General features: G+C 35.6%; 2 protein-coding genes across 4 annotated transcripts in view; one reads left to right on the forward strand and one right to left on the reverse strand.

Moving 5' to 3' along the window:
• Positions 1-7,731, forward strand: LOC111420794 (uncharacterized). The gene is made up of 7 exons (XM_071198132.1): positions 1-246; positions 297-383; positions 439-624; positions 6,680-6,868; positions 6,927-7,098; positions 7,157-7,233; positions 7,281-7,731. The coding sequence occupies exons 1-7, from the start codon at positions 72-74 to the stop codon at positions 7,469-7,471; spliced, it is 1,077 nt and encodes a 358-aa protein (XP_071054233.1). The 5' UTR covers positions 1-71; the 3' UTR covers positions 7,472-7,731.
• LOC111420793 (cilia- and flagella-associated protein 410) overlaps positions 7,546-21,190 on the reverse strand; it is a 27,892-nt gene continuing 14,247 nt past the window's right edge. Inside the window, exons 3-9 of one of the 3 annotated variants that reach the window (XM_023053830.2) lie at positions 17,531-17,698; positions 17,180-17,465; positions 16,925-17,020; positions 16,210-16,320; positions 9,180-9,284; positions 8,960-9,124; positions 7,546-8,365 (exon numbers count right to left, since the gene is read on the reverse strand). In XM_023053830.2, coding sequence (XP_022909598.1) covers positions 8,255-8,365; positions 8,960-9,124; positions 9,180-9,284; positions 16,210-16,320; positions 16,925-17,020; positions 17,180-17,465; positions 17,531-17,698 — 1,042 coding nt within the window. In that variant the 3' untranslated portion in view covers positions 7,546-8,254. The remainder of the gene's footprint in view (positions 8,366-8,959; positions 9,125-9,179; positions 9,285-16,209; positions 16,321-16,924; positions 17,021-17,179; positions 17,466-17,530; positions 17,699-21,190) is intronic. The other 2 variants (XM_023053832.2, XM_023053831.2) reach the window with 2 other exon arrangements.

Genomic DNA, 21,190 nt, shown 5'->3' on the forward strand with positions numbered 1-21,190 from the left:
CATTCGTACTGATTCATTATTTACATCCTGTGGTGTTTTTATTAATAAATAAGAAAGAATTTGTTCCAATAATGTGGAAAATATTAATATTTAGCGTTTTATTTTGTGCGGTAAATTGTGATTTGGATTGTACTAAATATCAAGTACACACCGATTTCGGCCCTGAAGATTGTGATAGTAAAGCTGATTATTATTATAATCCAACATTGTATGGTGGTTGTATACCAGGGTGTGAAAAACGATTGAGTAAGTTTTAACATATGATTATAAAGGTGTTTTAACTGTTTAAATAATAGGTCCTTCTGGACCTCATCTATGTACTCCATCATATCTTTGTCCTCCTGCTTATGATTGCAAGGAAAAACAGTGCGTACTTGATGAGGGTAAGAAAAAAATAATAAGGTATAAAGAAAACCTAAGAAAAATTCTTGCTTTTAGACTCTTGTTTTAAGTATGTCTATAAAATAGGAGAGTATGCGAACGCTAGATTTCAACCAAAATGTTTAGTAGATGGAACATGGGCACCTAAACAATGTAAAGGAGATAGATGTTTTTGTTACGGACCTAAAGGAAATCGGATTTTTGGGGATGCATTTCTTAATCAAGCTTCAAATATGACTTGCGGTAATTTAAACCAAGCTCTCTTCTTCATGAACCTAATCATCCTTCCTAATCATCTCTCGTCCTCATGATGATCTTGCAAAGAATATTAAAATTTGTGAATATTTATAAATATTAATCACTTACATTAGTGCAATATTACTCGTAACTCGTATCTGTTGTAATTATAATAATACATTAAAAAACAAGTTTCGTAAGACACGCTTGAAATGCACGAATTCAAATTGAAACATGAGTGGCGAAGCCACGAGTTTTTTAATGAATGAATGCTTTAAGTCTTGTGAAACGTGTTTTTATGCTATTTTTTGTAATTCGCGTTTTTATACTATTTTTTTAACAAAAATAAAATAAATTTTGACAATGTAGGTAAATAGGTATGTAGCAGTTGGTAACATCGCAACACTTGAAAATAGAAATTTGAATTAACAATTAGAAATTGTCAAAACACAAAATGTATTCACCTGAAAAAAAAGTTTCATGTAGACTTCCCAAAATAAGAGAAATTGCTGAGTTCAATGTCGTTATCATTGTGGACCTTGTATTCGATGCTAAAAACGTGTTTAAACACCCATAGACAAAAATTGTCACATTGACATATAGAAAAATTAATGATCCAATGTCACCAACTTGAACTGGTTCCATAAAATGTTACTAAAATCTCATTACAGCATCGAATGGTGTAAGGAGTCTCATTACAGCACCCGTTTGAGTACTGTAATAGCTTTCATTACCGTCGCGAATTACAAAAACGGTTATTTAAAGTTACTTATCACTTATATTTTATAATTGTCATCTATATAACATTGGTACGGTCTTTTGAAAGAAATTTTGTTAAAGGTATCGTAATTTGAGCGAAATTTTGTCCAAATCTCCTGTAATATCCAAGTACTTCTAAAAATGATTTTATGTATTTGTGCTTTTCTTCTTGGTATTAGGAATTTCTTAATACATTCTATCTTGCCGGAATCTTTAATTCCATCTTTTGTTTTGACATGACCTAAATAATTAAGGATTTTCTTCATGAATTCGCACTTATCGAGAGATATTTTCATTTGATATTGACTACTATCAGTAATCAGTGAAAATTTCTTCCTATCACATGTTAATTTGGAAATTTTCGGGTCCATGGTTTTCCTTTTATCGCGAGTTAAGTGAAAAAAGTACCCGATTTTTGAGAATGCCAGCAACTTTGTCTACTTTACGATTTTTTTTCTCCAAAACTGTTTGACGAAAATATTTCAAATTTGAATTGGTGGAATTGGTGGCATATTTTATTTTTTCGATATGCCAAATAATTTCGCGGAAAATCGCGGTTTAGTAGGATGCGGTTATTTCGAAAACGACCTGGCGGATTTCAACGCGGTTTTTACTAAAATATGTCAAATAATCTCGGTTGTCGGATACCGTTATCAGTTTTTCAAAATTAGGACTCCCTAATTTTTTAAGAGCGTTTTTATGGAAGTACATATTAAAGAGAAACAGAAGTAAGCTATGCGGGGAGAGGAGGGTTTCGTCCAATCGGAACAGATGGTGTGTCCCAGACAGTACGTCGCGCCTTTATCTTACCTACAGAAAGAAATAAGGCGCGACGTCCTGTCTGGGATGCACCATCTGTTCCGATTGGACGAAACCCCCGTCACCGCGCAGAGCTTATTTCTGTTCCTCTTTAATTTGTAATTCTTTTAAATAGCTCTTAAAAAATTAGAGAGCTCTAATTGTGAAAAACCGATAACGAAATCCGACATTATTTGACATATTTTGGTAAAATTCGCGAGGAAATCCACCCAGCCGTTTTCGAAATAACGGCGTCTTACTAAACCGCGATTTTTCGCGAAACTGTATGGAATATCGAAAAAATAAAATATACCACTCATTAAGAACACATCTGGATACCACCTGTTCAAAATTCAAAGTTTTCGAGAAAAAAAAACGCAAAGTTGACAAAGTTGTCGGTAACGTAAAAAAAAGGTACTTTTTTCATTTAACTCCCGATAAAAAGAAAACCGTGGATAAGAAAATTTTTAAATTAACATATGTTACGTAGAAATGTTCAGTGATTACAACAAACTTTGTCGCAATTTTCTTTATCGAACGTTTGCGAAGACATCGATCTCTAAAGTGAGGGACCTTGACTTTTTGCACGGATGTGGTGATGGAGCGGATAGTGATTTTGCGAAAAGCCGGATACCGGATATTCGGTATCCCCGTCGGCCGAATATCCGGTTATCCGGCATATCTATCCGGCCATTATGGTTATTATTTCTGAAGTGATACCCTATATTTCCACATTATTGCGATATTTGAATAAAAATGAAATTAATAAGAAAGCTGATAACTAATTTGATACTGATTTAACCCAGATATGCCTAAATTAAAACCACTTTACAAATCATAATAACTTTATTGAAAACTTGTTTAAAGAAGCAAAACAAAGTCTTACAAACAAACCATGACAATTTGTTTTTTTGTTAATTGGAAATTCGGACGGTCCTACATGTAGGACATTCGGCACATGAATATCTATAAACGTAAAATTATTTATTAGTGTGATACTGAACAAAACACTTCGTGTGTACACCAATGTCACATCTTGCGCATCTCGTTGTAGTTTTTTGATGGCAATGAGCACACCTAGTTTGTTTTTCTTGGGGCATAACTAAATGATCTATTCGGTTGAACCATGTATCTATTTCGTGGGACCTACTGGTATGTCCTTTTTGATATGACGATGTTTTTTTATTCTGAACCAACAGCATTACAGCAATTCTCCTTCTAAAACTAAGTTGATCTAATTCTCCTCCATTCTTGCGATGCAAATGCCATGCGTTTTGAATTGCCATGTCAATACAGTGAGATATCAAAGGAAAATACCATTTTTTTCCTGTGATCGAAATTCGATATAAGCTGATATTTTGGTCAGAGCGGTCGACACCTCCCATATTTGTATTGTACATCTGTATAAGATGCGGCTGCTGTACCTGAATATTCTTCTTTTCTTTTTAATAACGTTTTTTTAATAACGTGTGACCGAGTGAATTGGGGCAACTCCAGAAAAATTGGAACAAACAGAAACTACACTATTATCGTGCCACTTTACTGCAATTATATTCTGTTCTACAATTTTTGCATAATCATAACTTCCTCTGCGCTGCTTCTTTATGAATTTTGAATCTATAAGAGAAATGTCTTGTAGCCTGTTTTGTCTAACCGTACCAGTAGCATAAAAATTCCAGTCAGTTAGTTTTTCGATCAACGGAATTGACGTAAAAAGTTATCAAAAAAGAGATGAAATTTTTTATCTGGCCATTCCTTACGTAAAGCTTGCGCATATTCTAAGACTACTCCAGCACCAACTCCCAATTCAGAAAAGTTTTCACTTATATTTGTAGAGGCTCCTTGATAAGGTTCGAACCAATTCAAGTAACCTAACCTGGTACTTCCTACCCATAACTTATATCCATAGCGCATGGGTTTTCCTCGAATATACTGCTTACAGCTATGACGTCCATAATACGGAACCATAGCTTCATCAACTGAGTGCATTTCTTCAAGCGAATTTGTCACCCTGGTCCAACTGCTGATTATCACAGACGTGAAGATTAGAAAACAAATACTCAAACCGGTCCCTTCTAATTGCTTCTGTAATCATGACGTTATGGCAATCTTTTTCACGTTCCCAGAACATCCTCCGTCTCGGTACTTGCATATATCCACTAAGTATCAAAACGCCTATAAAAACGTTTACTTCCTACTTTTCTATATTCGCTTTTCTATTTTTTTGTTGTGCGTACTTATTACTCTGATTCAAAATCAATTCTATTACTTCTTCGTCAAAAAATTTTGAGAAAAGCTCGCCGAATTCGTAGGACTATCAAAGTCGGTGGGCGGTAATTTCAAATCTTCTTTTATCCAACTGTAGTGCATCTGTCTCTTTTTAGTTTTTACTTTTTGTTTGTTTCTTGCAGCCGTGTTTTGTGATTGTAACTCTGATAGAGGTATATTGCCATCTGATGAAAAATCTCTGTCGTAGTTACTTTCAATTACGATTTCCACCGGCGCTTGTAACTGTGATGCCGGTAGGTTATTCACTGTAAGATCATTTTCTGCCCCAGAATCTTCATCTGTCAGGTCGGCTGCAGCGTTTACAGAAGGAAATATAGTTATTTCATCAACCTGGCTGACAATGTCGTCATTGTCCTCAAGCATAGCAAGGGCTTCATGAAGCGAAAACCCCCTGTAATTAGATGAACGTGATAGTCGTTAATTATCCTAATGTCCTATATATAGTACACCCATCTTTCACCCCCCCAATTTATACCCTAATTTACTGAATAATGCAAAACTTTTAAATAATACTAATTATACAACTATTTATTGTTACTGTAATCAACGAATCATAATATTATTCTAATTTCTATAATTGAAAATTACCTTATCTTTCAAAGCGAACCGGGCAATAATCCATTTCCAACTTATCTTGACTTTCGGATGCACGTAAAACAAAATCTAAAGAAAACACCTAAACTGCAAGTTATCACTCTCACTGCTACATCTAAAATGCACGACTTCATGTGACGTGCGCATTTCCAGGCGCTCATGACCTTGCAAGTTTCAACAGGAATTGACCGTCCTAAATGTAGTACATTAGGCATATCTGGGTTAATTAACGAAGCAGCTCTAAAAAGAGGATACTTTAAATAATAATTGGTGATATTTCCACAAGGATCCTTCAAGAAAGGAATTTTATAGCGAATTTTGAAAATTATCGATGAAAATGGCACCATCGAAAATTTTATCAAAACTTCAAATATTGTTTTCTTAAAAATTAAAAGTTATTTTTCAAAACGGGTTGGTTCATTGGAAAGAGGACACTTTTATTAACACTTTGGGAAATTTTCATACTCTCATATTCCAAGAAATGGATTTTATACGAATTTTTAAAATTTAATCGGCGAAAATTGTAAAATTCAAAAAAATTTTAGATTATTTCAAAAATTTATTTCTCTAGAACTAAAAATGTTTTTTCAAAACGGCTTTTTGCATTAAAAAGAGGATACTATAATTAATAATTGGTGATAATTCCACAAGGATCCTTCAAGAAATTAATTTTGTAGCGAATTTTGAAAGTTATCGAAGAAAATTGCAACATCGAAAATTTTATCAAAACTTCAAATATTGTTTTCTCAAAAACTAAAAGTTATTTTTCAAAACGGGTTGGTTCATTGGAAAGAGGACACTTTTATTAACACTTTGGGAAATTTTCATACTCATATTCCAAGAAGTGGATTTCTTTACGAATTTTTAAAAGTTAATCGATGAAAATTGCAAAATTCGAAAAAAATTTCGATCATTTCAAAAATTTATTTCTCAAGAAATAAAAGTGATTTTTCAAAACGGCTTTTTGCATTGAAAAGAGGATACTTTAATTAATAATCGAAAGTGATAACAGCGACAGTTCTGTTAGTAAGGAATGTGATGATGAATTAGAAGCGAAGAGAAAAAAACTAGACGAAACTGCAACAAGATTTTATATATCGTATTGGGATTGTTACAATGAGGTTGCTAATGACAAATCTAATATAAATAAAGTTGTATTCAATAAAACAAATGGGGTTTAACTTGATTATTATCTGCACTGTCCAACACCTAAAAGAGATACTAATTCCCGTGAATGGTGGAAGTAGTAAGAAAAAGGTTTTTCATATCCGGCCAAAGTCAATCAATTTTGTGTTCTTGCAAGAAATTTGGAAACACTACGATGTCGTTGAGTTAAACTTAAGGCATATATCATCAGTCAGGCCCATATATATATACGTAACCCAAAGCGCATTCTATTAAACTCGTAGAGTCCTTCATTAGTTATAAAAGCTATCTTGTCACGGTCCTTTTTCTCAACCTCAATTTGATGGTACCCACTAGCAAGGTTTAAACTAGTAAAGTACTTGGCTCGATCTAATTTATCTAGAATATGAGTAATATTAGGAACGGGAAATAATTAATTGTTTGCAGAATTTCTCTTCTTAGATGGACAAATTGAATGTTTTTTTATGACTTTTAGCTTGTAGTCGTAAAAGAGCTGAAATGGAGGAAGCAAAAAAATATTTTTTCGTAAGTTTACATTGTGATAGCATGGGAAATTACGAACCACTTCAATGTCAAGACGGAAATTGTTGGTGTGTTGAACCAAAAACGGGGGAATTAACAGCACCGGTTGTACCGGAATTAATGATGTCCCAATTACCATGCTGTAATTATTACATTTATTTGTTAATGCTATTAATGTTTATCATAAAAATTATTTTTAGATGATAGTGAATCGGTTGGTGCTCAATATTTCCGGCAATGTGACAGTCACATTTACGCTCAAGCGAAAATAATAGATGAATACAACGCGCATGGAACAACAAAAATAAATGTTGGTAACTTGAAATGTTTTTATGATGGGAATTTTGGACCGTATAAAATTGAAGAGGGACAGTAAGAACAATTTTGTTAATTTAAATTAATTCGTTGTAATATATCGTTATAATTTTAGAACGGTATGCGTGTGGAAAGATAATTCAAGAATTGGAAGTTATGCTGTCGCTGGGGAGGATCCCACATTAACTTGCAGTAAGTATTTATAAGTTAAAAATATAAAAATAATTGTTTCTTTTAAGATTGTGCGAGAGATGTAAAAATTTTTGAATTACTTGGACAACAACTTATGCAAGCTTGTTCTCCTGACGGAAGCTATTCTCCCGTTCAAAAAGATGGGGATGAATATTATTGTGTTGATAGTGATGGGTATAGAAAGAACGATCCGTATGACAAACCGTTTGATGAACAAACGTGTCGAGATATGATATAAAGTTACTATTCTTTTTTATTAGACAACTTTATTGTAATTATAAATTATACAATAAAAAAGAAAACATGCCAACACCTATTTAAATACAATTAACTATTTAACAAATAATGAGACAAAAAAATAATTTTAAAATCTATTGTTATCACTATTAAATTGATTATATCTATTTTTTTAATTCGAGTACAATTATTAATTTGTATTTTATTTATTGTAAATAAATTAACCATCTCTTGTTTATAAATAAATTTGACTTAATTCTATTATTTTAATTTAAATTAAATCATCAACAATTGCACCATTTCATTTCTACAACATAGAAATTGTTATTTATGTAATAAAGCATATCAGTTTCTTTAAAATATTTATTAAGAGGCAAGAGTTATTAAGATTAAAGACTAGATTATGAAAAGTTAAACACTTTTTGTAGTAATAATGGAGGGAATTAAAAATAATTGGTCCGAAAAACCATTATTAATAATAATTATTAAGTATCAATCTTTTTATAATGTTTTAACTGAAAATTTGTGCGTAAAAATAAAGAAACTAAAAAGAATCAAGTCTTTGGTTCTGATGTCACACCATTGGCAGTTAGATTTTAATATTATTTACGTGGAATGTTAAAACAGTTTCACAAATTATCACTTTATTAACGTTATTAAATAAACAAAACCGAGTTCTTTTAAACACACATCTTAAAACAGAAAAATCATTTTTTGCGTTTTCTTAATCTCCATTATTTCCATCTTCCTCATCATCAACTTCCTGTCCCTTTTTTAATATCTGTCATTCATCTAATTCATCCATACGACATCTCACAGCTACCTCAACAACCTCCAAACTCGGATAATCCAATTCTTTTACCAAACATAATACCGCTGATAAAATATTTGAATTCTAAAAAACAAAATTTAAATACTCCTAATAATATATAGGATGTTTGAATTGATGCAAAAGATTTCAAGGAGTGATTTTTCAGCAAAAATTAAGGGGGTTTTTCATATAACTTTTTGTTCAAAACCCCTTCCTCACCAAGTTACAGCACTCTAAAGTTAGGGGAAGAAATTGTTTTTATTTAATAAATCCACTAGAGAGGAATTTAGAAGAATAAAATTTGGCAGATAACTGTTTTAATGTTAATAATTACAATGTCATACAAGGGGGTGAAAAATCAACCCCTATAATACTTTGCATTAGAACTTTTTAATGCGTAATCCACATTTTTCAATACACAACTTTTTTGTCTCCTGACATTTTCTCCTAAAATTATTAGTTTGATCATAAAAAATAAAATAATACACAGGCTCAAGTGAATTAACTATTAGTCAAAAAATGAAGTTATGTCAAATTGATCTCAGCATTATTTTATTTTTTGTGATCAAACTAACAATTTGTTAGTTGTAAAATGTCAAGAGATAAGAAAGTTGCAGATTTTTTCGCTTAACTTTAGAGGGCTATAACTGTCTGTATCTTTTAAATATTAAAACATACTCTAGTGACTGGTCTTCGAGTAAACGGTGGGCGGTGTTGAACCGCTGAAGAATGAGGGTGCCTCTCTCGATTACGTTGTGGTGGGTTGTCTTGGCCATAACAAGCTTCGGTTTCAGTGTGACGATAACACTGTTGTTGTACGTATCTATCACCGTTGGTGTATTCCTTTTAAATTAAAAGTAATATGTACTTATAAATTATAAACAAATTTTTTTAGAACCTGTTTAATACTGTTAGTAGAATGACTCGTAACGATCCTTGATTCTCTGAATCCTTCCCCAGATATTTGATCTTCAGGATGAGAGTTATTAGATTGAGGTGAACGCTAAATGAATGGATTTAAAAAAGGCGATTTAATATTAGTAAGTTATTTTTAAAATCTTTAAAATCAAGTTTTTAAGTGTGAACACATACAAATTTGATATTTTTTATGTTATGTTAATAATATTATAGGTTATGTGTCACAGAATAGGTTATTCTGTGGTTATGTTGACATTATTATAGGTTATGTTATCTGATTCTAAGATGAAGAGAATGGGAGCAATATAAACAAGCACTAACGAATTACAGCGAAGATATTCGTAAGGCAACAAGAGAGTCTTGGAAGAGGTTCTGTGAGAGAGTGAAAGACACACCCAGTAGTGCAAGAATTCACAAAATTCTTGCTAAAGATCCGGCACTGCTCCCCTTCTTATGCAGACTCACTTCTCAGGAAATTTGATGATGGGAGCTACTGTCACAGCGGGCTATTTTTACATGGCAAAGCGCCCCTCAAATACGGACTGAAGTGTGGCTAGAAAAGTCACTTGCACATCCGTCGACCAGGCGATTCAAACATTTAAGCCGTTCAAATCGCCCGGAGAAGACAATATGTTTCCTGTTTTGTTACAGCAAGGACGATCACTGTTGTTGCCAATTTTGGTAAAAATTTGATGGTCTTTCAACCCATCAGCTTCACGTCATTTCTGTTGAAAACCCTTGAAAAAGTTCTGGAACGGTATATTCGTACGGTGCCACTGGTATCTGGTCCACTGAGTTGCCACCAGTACACTTATCAAGCGGGAAAATCAGCAGAATTAGCTCTACACAACTTGGTTGGTAGAGTATTTAGGACGTTCCAGGATAAAGAGATCTTGGTTTGTGCGTTTCTGGATATAGAAGGTGCGTTCAACAACGCAATAACACAATCTCTTGAAAGAGCTGCTCTTGACAGGGGAGTGGAAGCAACTATAGCGGGCAGGATCCGCAATATGCTTGACAATAGAATAGTTTCTAGTTCACTCCACGGTGACACGATACGCTTTAGGCCGAGAGGTGGCTGTCCGCAGAGAGGGATGATCTGCCCTGCTTTGGTCCCTTCTGGTTGATGATCTGATTGCGATAGTCGAAGCTGTTGGTCTAGAAATACAAGCTTATGCTGATGAGATTGTCGTTATGGTCAAAAGAACCTGTTTGTCGAGTATATCCAAAGTTCTTCAGATAACCCTAGATATTATTGGCGCTCGGTGTAAGGGAGAGAATCTCTTGATAAACTCGCAAAAGATAATCGTTGTGCCCTTTGCCAGGAGACAAAAGTTGGATGGACTAATCCGCCCAACTATCTAAAGTGAAGAAATTCCTTTGTCAAAGGATGTCAAATATCTAGGAGTAATCCTCGACAAAACCCTCTCATGGAATGGAGGGAGTTTTTGTAGGGAGTTTTATACAAAGCTAGACTTACAATTAGATTTATGATCACATACGGAGCAACAGCCTGGTATAGAAAAGTCTGACAGACATCAGTTATCAGTAAACTTTCACGAATTCAACGAGTAGCTGGATTGGCAATCTCTGGTGCGATAAGCACAACTCCAATTCTAGCAATGGATGTTCTGCTTGACCTATTTCCTTTGCATTTGCATATAGAGAAAGTGACTAGAACTACCATTTACAGATTTAAGCAATATGCTCAAAACTCTTCCGACATGTCCTGCCAATGGGCTGCGGAAGACATTATAAGCACTGATACTGTGCTATCAATGCTGTCAGATTTGGCGGGATCACTATCAGTGATTAATGCTCGATACCAGATTGTACTGCCTGAACGGCAGTCCTGGATCAAAAACGAAAATTCTCTGGTTCAGGCAGGTATTTACATGTTCACAGATGGATCAAGAACGCCGGAAGGGGTCGGGCAGGTGTAGACACCTCGGATTAAGCAAGCCAGGGTACGTACTGTACTGTATTACAGGCGGAAATATTTGCTATTGATATGAGTGCTAAAATCCTTGAGAGAGAGGTGAAGAACATGACAGTACGATTTTTCTCAGACAGTTAAGCCGCTCTACAGGCGCCGCAGGTCGTGAAAACGATGTCGGCTCTGGTTAATGACTGTAAAAGAACATTAAACATACTGAGTTGTGATAATAGAGTTTTTGTTATCTGGACCCCAGGTCACTCTGGGGTTGCTGGCAATGAAGGGGCAGATGAGGTAGCACGAGAGGGCAGCAGAGCCTAGGTACCCAATATGTAATTTATGTAATGTAAGATGAAGACAATATTCTGTTTCAACATTGTTCATATTCTAAGTTGAATTATGAAGAAATAAAAGTCTTAATGCTTTATTGTATCAATCACAATTTGGCAAACAACTTGTTCCAAGTACTAAAACTCGCAGAGTACCACTGACGTTTTAGGATCAATTATAAAAGCTGTATCCGGTAACTTGAATGCCTAAGATACCAAAAAGTACGAGAAGTTAATACATGGACTAGGATTAAAACAACGAGAGTTAACCACATTGATAAAAGACCATATTCATTTATTTCAAGAAACTCTCAAGAACAACATTAGCTATTCAAGAAAACTTACTCATTTATGTATTTCCCGTCGTAATATTTCTGTCCTAACATTATATTAAGTAAATTAGAAGTGTAACTGTAATAATAACCATTCGATGGATTTGATAAAGATAAAGGTAAATTCACTCTCTGCCTTTGTAAGAGACTATTTTCAGAGTAATACAGCTTTGGATACTGAATAAAGGGATTGAGGCTAAGGACACAATTCACTCTTTGTATTCTATGAGGACAATAACATCCTTTGATAGTTAGTAGGTATTTGCTGAGTAACTAAACTCCTGTTGGAACCGCAAGGTCACACTGCGTAACCTTGACTTTGAGATTCCAGGAGTAGGTTAGTTTAAGCGTTTATACAAGCAGAATGGTTGGGGCATCTCCACAAGATGGAGCATGGCAGACTCGCAAGAGTGCTGACTGAATGAAAACCGACAGAGAAGAGAAGGTGAGGGTGACCACGAAGGCCATGGAAGATAATAGCAGAGTAGGATTTACGGATTATGAGTTTTGAACGATAGAAAGGTTGTCAAGGATAGAGAAAGGGAGGCCAGGATTGTAGAGCCAATGGGAGAAGAAGATGTAAACCAACTAGCCTCTATAAGCCTATGTGGCAATAATCAGACCCTTGGTCGCCTATGCTTCATTAGTTTTATGGCCAAAACCAAATCATAATACAGCGCAATGACAACTGACACAAATCCAGCGGCTTGCATGTCTTAATATAACGGGTGTAATAAGATCTTCTCAGACGGTTGTTCTTGAAGCCCTATTTGGTCTCACACTACTTCACTAGTACGGGGTGAGGCAGTCAAACCGGACAATTTAAAACTATTAAAAAAGTATTATAAAACATAAATTTAATTTTTTTGTTGCACCAATTTCAGCTTCAATCCGCACTTTTAAGTCTTATATTGTTGCTGATGAGGCGGTTCGGTAAAAAATTTCTAAGAAAGTCCAATGTAACCCAGTGGTGTAACAAGTTGCTCCATTTTGACGGAAATAAGTATTCTCATTCATAGGCACTTGTGGGATGAAAAAAGTTTTTATTACCATTCGAACATATCGCGTTAATGATACGGTAAGTGCATGGCGATCATCATTCTCAAAGAAGTATGGGCCAATTACGTTATTCGAAGACATCGCACACTAAATTGTAACTTTGGCCGAATGGACAGGTTGTTCGTAAAGTTGATGAGGGTTTTCAGCGTCCCAATAGCGAAAGTTATCTTTGTTAACATATTCGCTGAGATGGAAATGAGCTCCTTCATCACTAATCCATAAATTTAACAGATCTGCAAAAAAGGGGTGTTGATTGTTGTTAATAACCATGTGTAATGCAGCAAAATTTGCTGCGTTGACACACTGTTTTTGGCGCCCCTAAGTGAGTTAGTGCAATGTATCAACTCAGTTGTGCCATAACAAAATTTCTGATGCATCATATCTATCGCTCGCCGCTGCCGTCTGCTATCTCTTTCGCATTAAAGTATGATTCATTAGTTCGTGTATTAACTTCTAGCAAATTCAGGTTTTGTACGTGATTAAGGGATGGTATTTTCACCTACATATCTGTAAATCGTCAATAGCTATTTGACAGATCTGTCAGGTTTTTATCCCTAAAAACTTCGCAAGATGAGAATATATTACGGTGGCGGCGTACAGAACGTCTATATAAGGAGTACATGACGCGTTTTGTACAATGTCGCCATTATATTTGCTCATTTGAAGGGCTATAATTGGATGATAAATCTGACAGATCTGTCACATTGAGGACTTTATATGTAGATAGTTGAAAATACCAGCCCTAAGTCTTATGCCTCCTGCGCCATAGCGGTTAACTGCTTTGGGTCTATGAGTATGTTACGCCTATCTCTAGTAAGCCACGCCAGCGTACGCTACTATGCCAACGGTGGAGTAATTGAGTTGACTCATTTTAAAGTTGGGTATCAGCGCACGTAACACACTGTACTGAGTTAACTCAATTGCGCAGCGCAGTGTTACACATCTCTAGTTGTTAGATGGCTGACGATCATTTCCGGTGCTCAGAATTGGACCATTACGTCAAGATTTTGAGATATTTGAGGTTATGTACAAATAGAAATGGCTTTTTTGGCTACTTTTGAAGTTATGTGGGAGACGCACAATATTATTTTGCTGTATTCTATCTATTTCATCATACAGCACTATCCTTACCCTTCAAAATGTGCTCTCAAATGATGCTGTACAAGTCTTACATAATAAGTTATGGCCATTTTAAACCGTATAATGTGTTGGAACCCAGCATATGGAGACTGTTAGATGCGGGGGACACGTCAGTCCGAATTTTGTATTTTATTTAATTTTTATAGAATTTCCTTTGCTTACGTTCCATGGATCTTGTGCCAGATCGCTTCCTGCGTTGAGCATGTGGCTCATCGCGTTGAAGTGACCAGCAATAGTCGGCTAGCATAGATATGGGCCATTTTTTCTGATACCATCTTTCCATTTCTTTTATATCCTGATGGAATATAAATAGCGTGCAGTGTCAATTTAAAAAGCAGGGCTGAGAGGACATCTCTCCCTGTCCGGCTCCCCTACTGATTTCAAACATATCTGTCATATTTCCTGCTACCACCATCGCGGCATTGTTTTCCTTCGTTAGTTATACAAGATTAACCAATTTCTGTGGGATACCCAGCTGGAACAGGTACTGAAAGAGTTTCCGCCTGTCGACCGAGTCGAAAGCGCGTTTGAAATCAATGAACAGGCAGTTCACATCAAAGTCATATTCGTAACCCTTCCCCAAAATGTGCCTCAAAGTGTGTATATGGTCTGTTATAAATCGGTTGGGCCCCACCCTGTACATACAAAAAGAGGCATCTTTGAGTCCTTTCACTGATGATCACTGATGACATGATGTTCACTCAAGCTAATGCAGGGTAACCTCAGAGGACATCTCAAAATCCTCAGTGACTCATGCCTAAACCACTTGATTCAAATCAAAATGGATCTTATAGCGACAAAATATAATTTCGACCAGCCATATAAGGTCATGTTTACAAGTACGAAAGAATGGGCGAAGGGTGGGCCTCAACTTACAAGAGAAGCCCTTTTGGTACACTGATGCTTCTAAGACAATTGGACCAAAAAGCCGCATTAAGGTGCCCTTAAGCTTGGATATAGTAGACGCCACGAGAGCTGGCAGTAAATCATCATTTTCCGCTCTTACAAATGCCATACGTAGTTCACAAACCGCTAGAGTAATGTGTGTTAGAAAGAGATAGCATTAGTTTAATGTCTGCTGTACAATTCAAATGGCCACGTCGAAAAAGTACGTCTGTTCTTCTAAGGGATGTAACTCTATAATTATAACCTTAAATCGAAACGTCTTGTGAGCGTTGTCATGAATCTGTCAGTGTTTTCACAAGCCGAAAATGTTTTCTTTGAAAGGAAAATCATTAAATAATATCTTTGACAATGTTTGACATATAACCTGCATTACTAACATAACCTACATTAAATGTATGTGGTGAAATAATCTAAGTCGTACGTCCATATCTTGATTCATACCATTTTTAAGCGATCTGTCACTGCCAGCTCTCGTGGTTTCTGCTATACAACCATTTTTTAGGCTGAACTTCTTGCCATAAACTTTTGCACCGTTTTGAATCTCGAGAAAGAACAGAAAGCGGCATCGGTAAACATCTTTAGAGATAGTAGGGCCGCCCTAAAGGCAATTCAGGCCTATACTTGTGAATGAAGTTGCCCTATGGTGGGTTCCAGGTCACAAAAATATTGTGGGTGATGAAAAGGCGGAGAAGTTGGCCAAATAGGTGGCGAGGACGACCTTAATTGGACCCTAACCCGGTTGTGAACTAAAACTCATGGGAGAACTCAAAGGTAGCATGGAAAAAAGATCGAGGACACAGACAGCCGAAGAGTATGATAACTCCGTCGCAAAAGAAAACCAAAAAGGTTTGAGGCCTCAACAAAGTGCCACACGTCCCTAAACCACCATCTCTTCAACATTGGATAAGCTGAGAATCAAACTTGTCGGGTTTGCAATGACAAGTCAGAGACTGCTAAACATATTCTGTGACTGCGTCGCTAGAGGTCGCCTAAGACACAACATTTTCAGAATAGTTGTTTACCTGAGACCTGTTGACATAAACGAACAAGACTTTGTAGCAATACTAAGGTTCATCATGGAAAATAGGTCTCATAGGCGGCGTAACGAAAAAAACCTTGTATGGTATCTTAAGAGTGCAAACTTTTTCGTGGATACAAATTCTATAAATTGCAAATTGCCTCATGAAACAGAATCAGTTAAAATAACCTACAATTTACTCGATTTTGATAAATACTCGGAATGATGTTCTTGTAATAAAAGTATAAGACATAAACTTAACTAAAAAAAATCAATAAAAAAATAGTTACATCATAATATTGTGGTGGTGATTCTCTTTCGTAACTATTTCGTCTTCGATCGACGTATTCTTGTTCAGGAGAATAGTTTCTTCTTACTGATACTTCAGGTTTTCGAGATAACTAAAAAGAAAATAATTTTAATAAACATCATTTTGCAGCAAAGATAGTAATTATATTTTCCTGAATTAAAATTAATTTTGCGCCACTTAAAACGGCACCTTTTGTATTTTGTGTTTCAGGAAAATTTTAATACTATCCACGTCTGTAAAGTTATCTTGCAAGACTTGAGGAATTTCAATAATGTCTGCAATACATAACTTTCTAGACTTTGATGTAAATATCATTATAAAAATATAAACGTGAAGAATAATTTTAATAATTCAAAAATTAATTCAACGACCTTGCATTTCCCCAACTAAAGAAATCAATAAACTACTCAATGACAAAGGCAAAAGAATCCAATAAAATAAAATACCAATACTCCTCGATGAAGAGAGTTGCATGTTTCCCGATAGTAAATAAAACCTTGGAATTGTAACCGTGACCCCGAATCATCTGTGCCATATCATAAAAGTTAAAAAAAAGCGGCAATCAATAAAAGAAAGAATATCAAAATTTTAAGAAATTAAATCGATTTCTTGTTAATTTATATGATTAGTATAAATAAACTAGTTATTTTTAATCTCGTTATTGAGTAATTAAATTGTTGGTTATATCTGTTTACCTCATCCACGGAAGTAGAATATGGAGGCGGCGCTTCCTCTGAATTTACTTCCACCTTAACGTATTCCTCAGTCTCCTCCGCCTCATAAACAATAGTCTGGTTAAGATAAGATTAGGATGTTAGTTTTTTTAGTTTCTCATTAAAACCATCACAAACAATTTAAAAAGACAAAATTACGTTGGTTAAAAGGAGATGAGGAATATTAAAGGAGAGGTTTTGGAGTAAATACAAAAAACAATTTTTGTTACATCTTACATCTTGCCTAGATGGACTTCTTTGTGGACTAAATTCTTGTCGTTGTTGTTCTTGTGGTTCAGAATACTCTTGATACCGATTATACTGAGACGGTGGTGTTGACTCTCTGGCAATTTGAAGGGGAGGAGGGGGAGCGTAAACCTCTTCATCTTCGCTCGGTTCAGGATCTTCAGGGTGTGAAAGAACTTTGCCTTTGCGTTGAGCTTCTTTAAGTTCTTCGGGAGTAACCGTAACGTTATCAAACTTTTGTAGTTGTGGTAAAGCTCTTAATACAGCCAATCGATAACTAAATAAAAAAACATTATTTGCTTTTGGAGAGATAACATTTAATTAAAATTTATGTTATTATACCCATCTGTGTTGGCACATGGATTTTCTCCCAACCATAAATTTTTTAGATTCGTTAATGCTTGTAAATAGCATACTTGGTTCAGGTCCCTAATGTTATTTTGACGGATGTACAACTCTTCTAATCGTTTACAAAATTGAAAATCTTCTAAAGTGTTTATTCTATTAATACTGTAAAAGAAAGAAAAATTAAAATTTGTTATGTTCTAAAAAGATATTAACTTAGACTACACAATCTACATCGTTAAAAAGATTGTAGCCGATTTTACATAGCAGTTCAATCGTTGACTTGCTCGTATAGTCGATAAGTTAGAAAGCATACTCTTTCTAACGGGTTGAGGTTAGGTTTATGTTTAATTCTTCCAATATAACATGAACAGGCCTTTCAAGAACGCAACTGTCAGAATTCAAGAAGAGTGAACAGAACTGTAATATTTAAACTGGTTCTAAAAGGTGTTCAGAATTTTAATAAGTGCTACTATGTCTACAAACACCTAATGATGAGTAAAATACTAGGCAGACAATCGAATCTTAAGATCTATCGCACTATTATAAGACCAAGTACAACATATGGATGCGAAACATGCCATATCGATGGAGATGAAAGTGAATTAAGACTCTTGAAAGATGCATTTCACGCAAGATATAATATGGGTCATAAGAATATACCACGAAGTGGATCAGTTCATGGATGGTGCATATATAGTACGATACATAAAAGTACAGATAATAAAATGTAGGGAGACAGAGGAGGGAAGAAAATTGTAGAATAGACACCACAGGTACAGAAAGCTAAAGGATGGCCAAAGAAAAACGATGGAAGAATGATGTAATGGAGGATGTTCGTATACATCCTCCATTACCTATCACCTTTATTTATTGGTCTTAGCGTCTATTACCAGAATGTCCGTGGTCTTCGTTCCAAGACGACCACTTCCCCAATTAATTCATACGCCTTATCGTCGGATATTATCTGCCTAACCGAAACCTTTCTCAACAGCACTATATCCGACAGGGAGCTGCTCAACTCATCATATTCTATACATCGTCGGAACAGAGAATCTGCTGTGTCTACGAAGAAAGACGGTGGTGGAGATCTTATTGCTATCCGCCATGGTATTCATTCCGTTCCTATGCCGAATCTCCATATGCTGAGGATTTGTGGTTAAAGGTGCAGTGCGGTCAAGCGTATTTTCTTTTGTGATTATTATTTTGGGTCATTTCAACTTACCAACGATTGCATGGACTGCGTCCGATGCCCCTGGGAGATTCCGATCGTCGTGCTGTAGAATTTCTTACCGTCTATTCATATTGTAATTTTGATCAATTTAATAATGTTTTGAATAATAATTCTAGAATTTCAGATCTTATATTATGCGCGAATGGACGCGTTGAGAGCATCCGTCCCTGCATGGATCCACTTGTGGATTCCGACAGTCACCATCCACCCTTTGAATTTTTTGTGCCATGTATCGCAACTTATTTGAATGATGGGTCTAAAATTAGCCGTCTCTTTAATAAGGCTAATTCTGGCAATATAAGAAATTTCTTGAATAGGATTGAATAGCGGTCTGTCTTTGCAGGGATGAACGTAGAGAGCATGGTTGAGGCGTTTTATGAGCGCGTTAATTATACATATAATTAATAAAGATGTTCCTATGCGCGCCTTACCCAGAGAAAATTTTTTTGTGTTTGTTTTCACAAAAAATGGAAATCCTCAGGTCATCACAATGATTACTTGACTTTCGCTATTATACGATCTAGATCAAAAAGATTAATAGCTATTGATCACAGAGCGTCTGGCTGCGTCTGGCATGCCAGCATCCATGATTTCTGCTGATGGGTCGACTGTGAACTCGGGTCCTGATATCTCATCTGCGTTCGGAGAGTACTTCTCGTCGGTTTTTGTAAATGGCACCATCGAGCGTTCAGCGATTCTCGGCGGCACGGGTGTTTCACCTTGGTTTTCTGTGGATGCAGTTCTTAACATTCTGTGACACCTTGAGAAGTCATCTAGCCCAGGCCCAGATGGTATTCCTTCATCCTTCTTAAAAGAGTTTGCTGGTGAACTGTCTTCACCCCTGTTTTTAATTTTATCGGAGTCATTACTTGAAGGGGTATTTCCGAGCAAGTGGAAGACGGCTTTCGTCTTCCCAATTTTTAAATCCGGTAACAAGCAGTTGGTTTCAAATTACCGCCCGATTTCTATTCTCTCGGCCATTCCCAAGTTTTTGAGAAAATTGTCCAGGAATACTTTAGCCAGTCGATTACTCACTCTTTTATTCATGAACAACACGGTTTCTTGCCTGGACGATCGGCTGAGACTAATTTGGTATCCTACGTTAATCAAATCGATGCTATTTACACCGATTATTCTAAAGCCTTCGACAAGATTGGCCATACAATTCTTGTTCAAAAACTCTCTTCCTTTAACATCCCAAATGGCATTGTGCACTAGATTATATCATATTTATCAGATAGAAGTCAAGCAGTCAAGGTTGGTAGCTTTCCATCCGATTATAAGTCCATCTCTTCCGGTGTGCCATTCATCTTGGACCAACATTATTTTTAATTTATATTAATGATATAGCTTCCTGCTTTAAGTTTTCCAAATTCCTGTTATATGCAGATGATAATAAAATATTTACAAATATAACATCAAGTCTCGACTGTCTACGTCTTCAGGAACACCTTGACCGTTTGCATGACTACTGTCTCGTCAACAAACTTCATTTTAATTACGACAAATGTCAAAAAATTACGTTTACATGGAAACGATATCCGGTTAACATTCATTACAGCTTTAACTGCAGAGCTATTGCGTCTACTGACAAAGTGAAGGATCTTGGTATTACACTTGATTACAAACTGCGATTCCACCTTCATATCGACCTTATGGTGAAAAAAGCATTACGTAACTTGGGGTTCGTTATCAGAATAAGCAGAAGTTTCACCAATGTTACCTGTATAAAGTCCCTTTATATGGTATATGTAAACAGTGTATTAACCTATGGTTCTGTGGTGTGGAGTCCCATGTACGCCGTCAGGATGATTCACTGGGAATGTTCTCTCTGTTTGCGTCCCAAATTGTAACAAATAAAAATAAAATAAAAATAAATTACATCTAGAAGCGTGCGGCGTCTGACAGATCGGAATGGCAACGTATTGTGCAGCAAGCTAAATTTCATGGAGAACTGTAGTGCTTGAAGAAGAAGATATGATATAGGAAAACAGTCATACGCAACAAAGACCTTGCAGGGTTAATCCATTGAACAGGCAAAAAGACGAAAAGTCCTTTTATACTGGAACTCTTGTGCTATATCTTCCATTTTCTGAACATTAATGACAACGAAACTTTTGTGAGTAAAACAAGATGTCTTAAGAAGGAGAATTACAGAAGGATAAAGATTAAGATACTCCAGCAATAGAAGAACATGCCTTAATTGAAATTCAAATTTTATCTTCTATAAGTAGATCCAAACTCATTATTTGGAATATTTGGGTACCAGATTGCCAACAAGCTTCGGAAATTAATACCTCTATATCATAAATTTATAGCGGAAATTATAATTAATAACATCTTGTTTGAAGCAAAAATATGATGATCTAATTTTGCAATCCCAGCAATGCCAACTGCCTCACAGTGTTAGGAAGTTATGAATA

This window comes from Onthophagus taurus, chromosome 7, assembly GCF_036711975.1.
Source record: "Onthophagus taurus isolate NC chromosome 7, IU_Otau_3.0, whole genome shotgun sequence".
Lineage (NCBI taxonomy): Eukaryota > Metazoa > Arthropoda > Insecta > Coleoptera > Scarabaeidae > Onthophagus > Onthophagus taurus.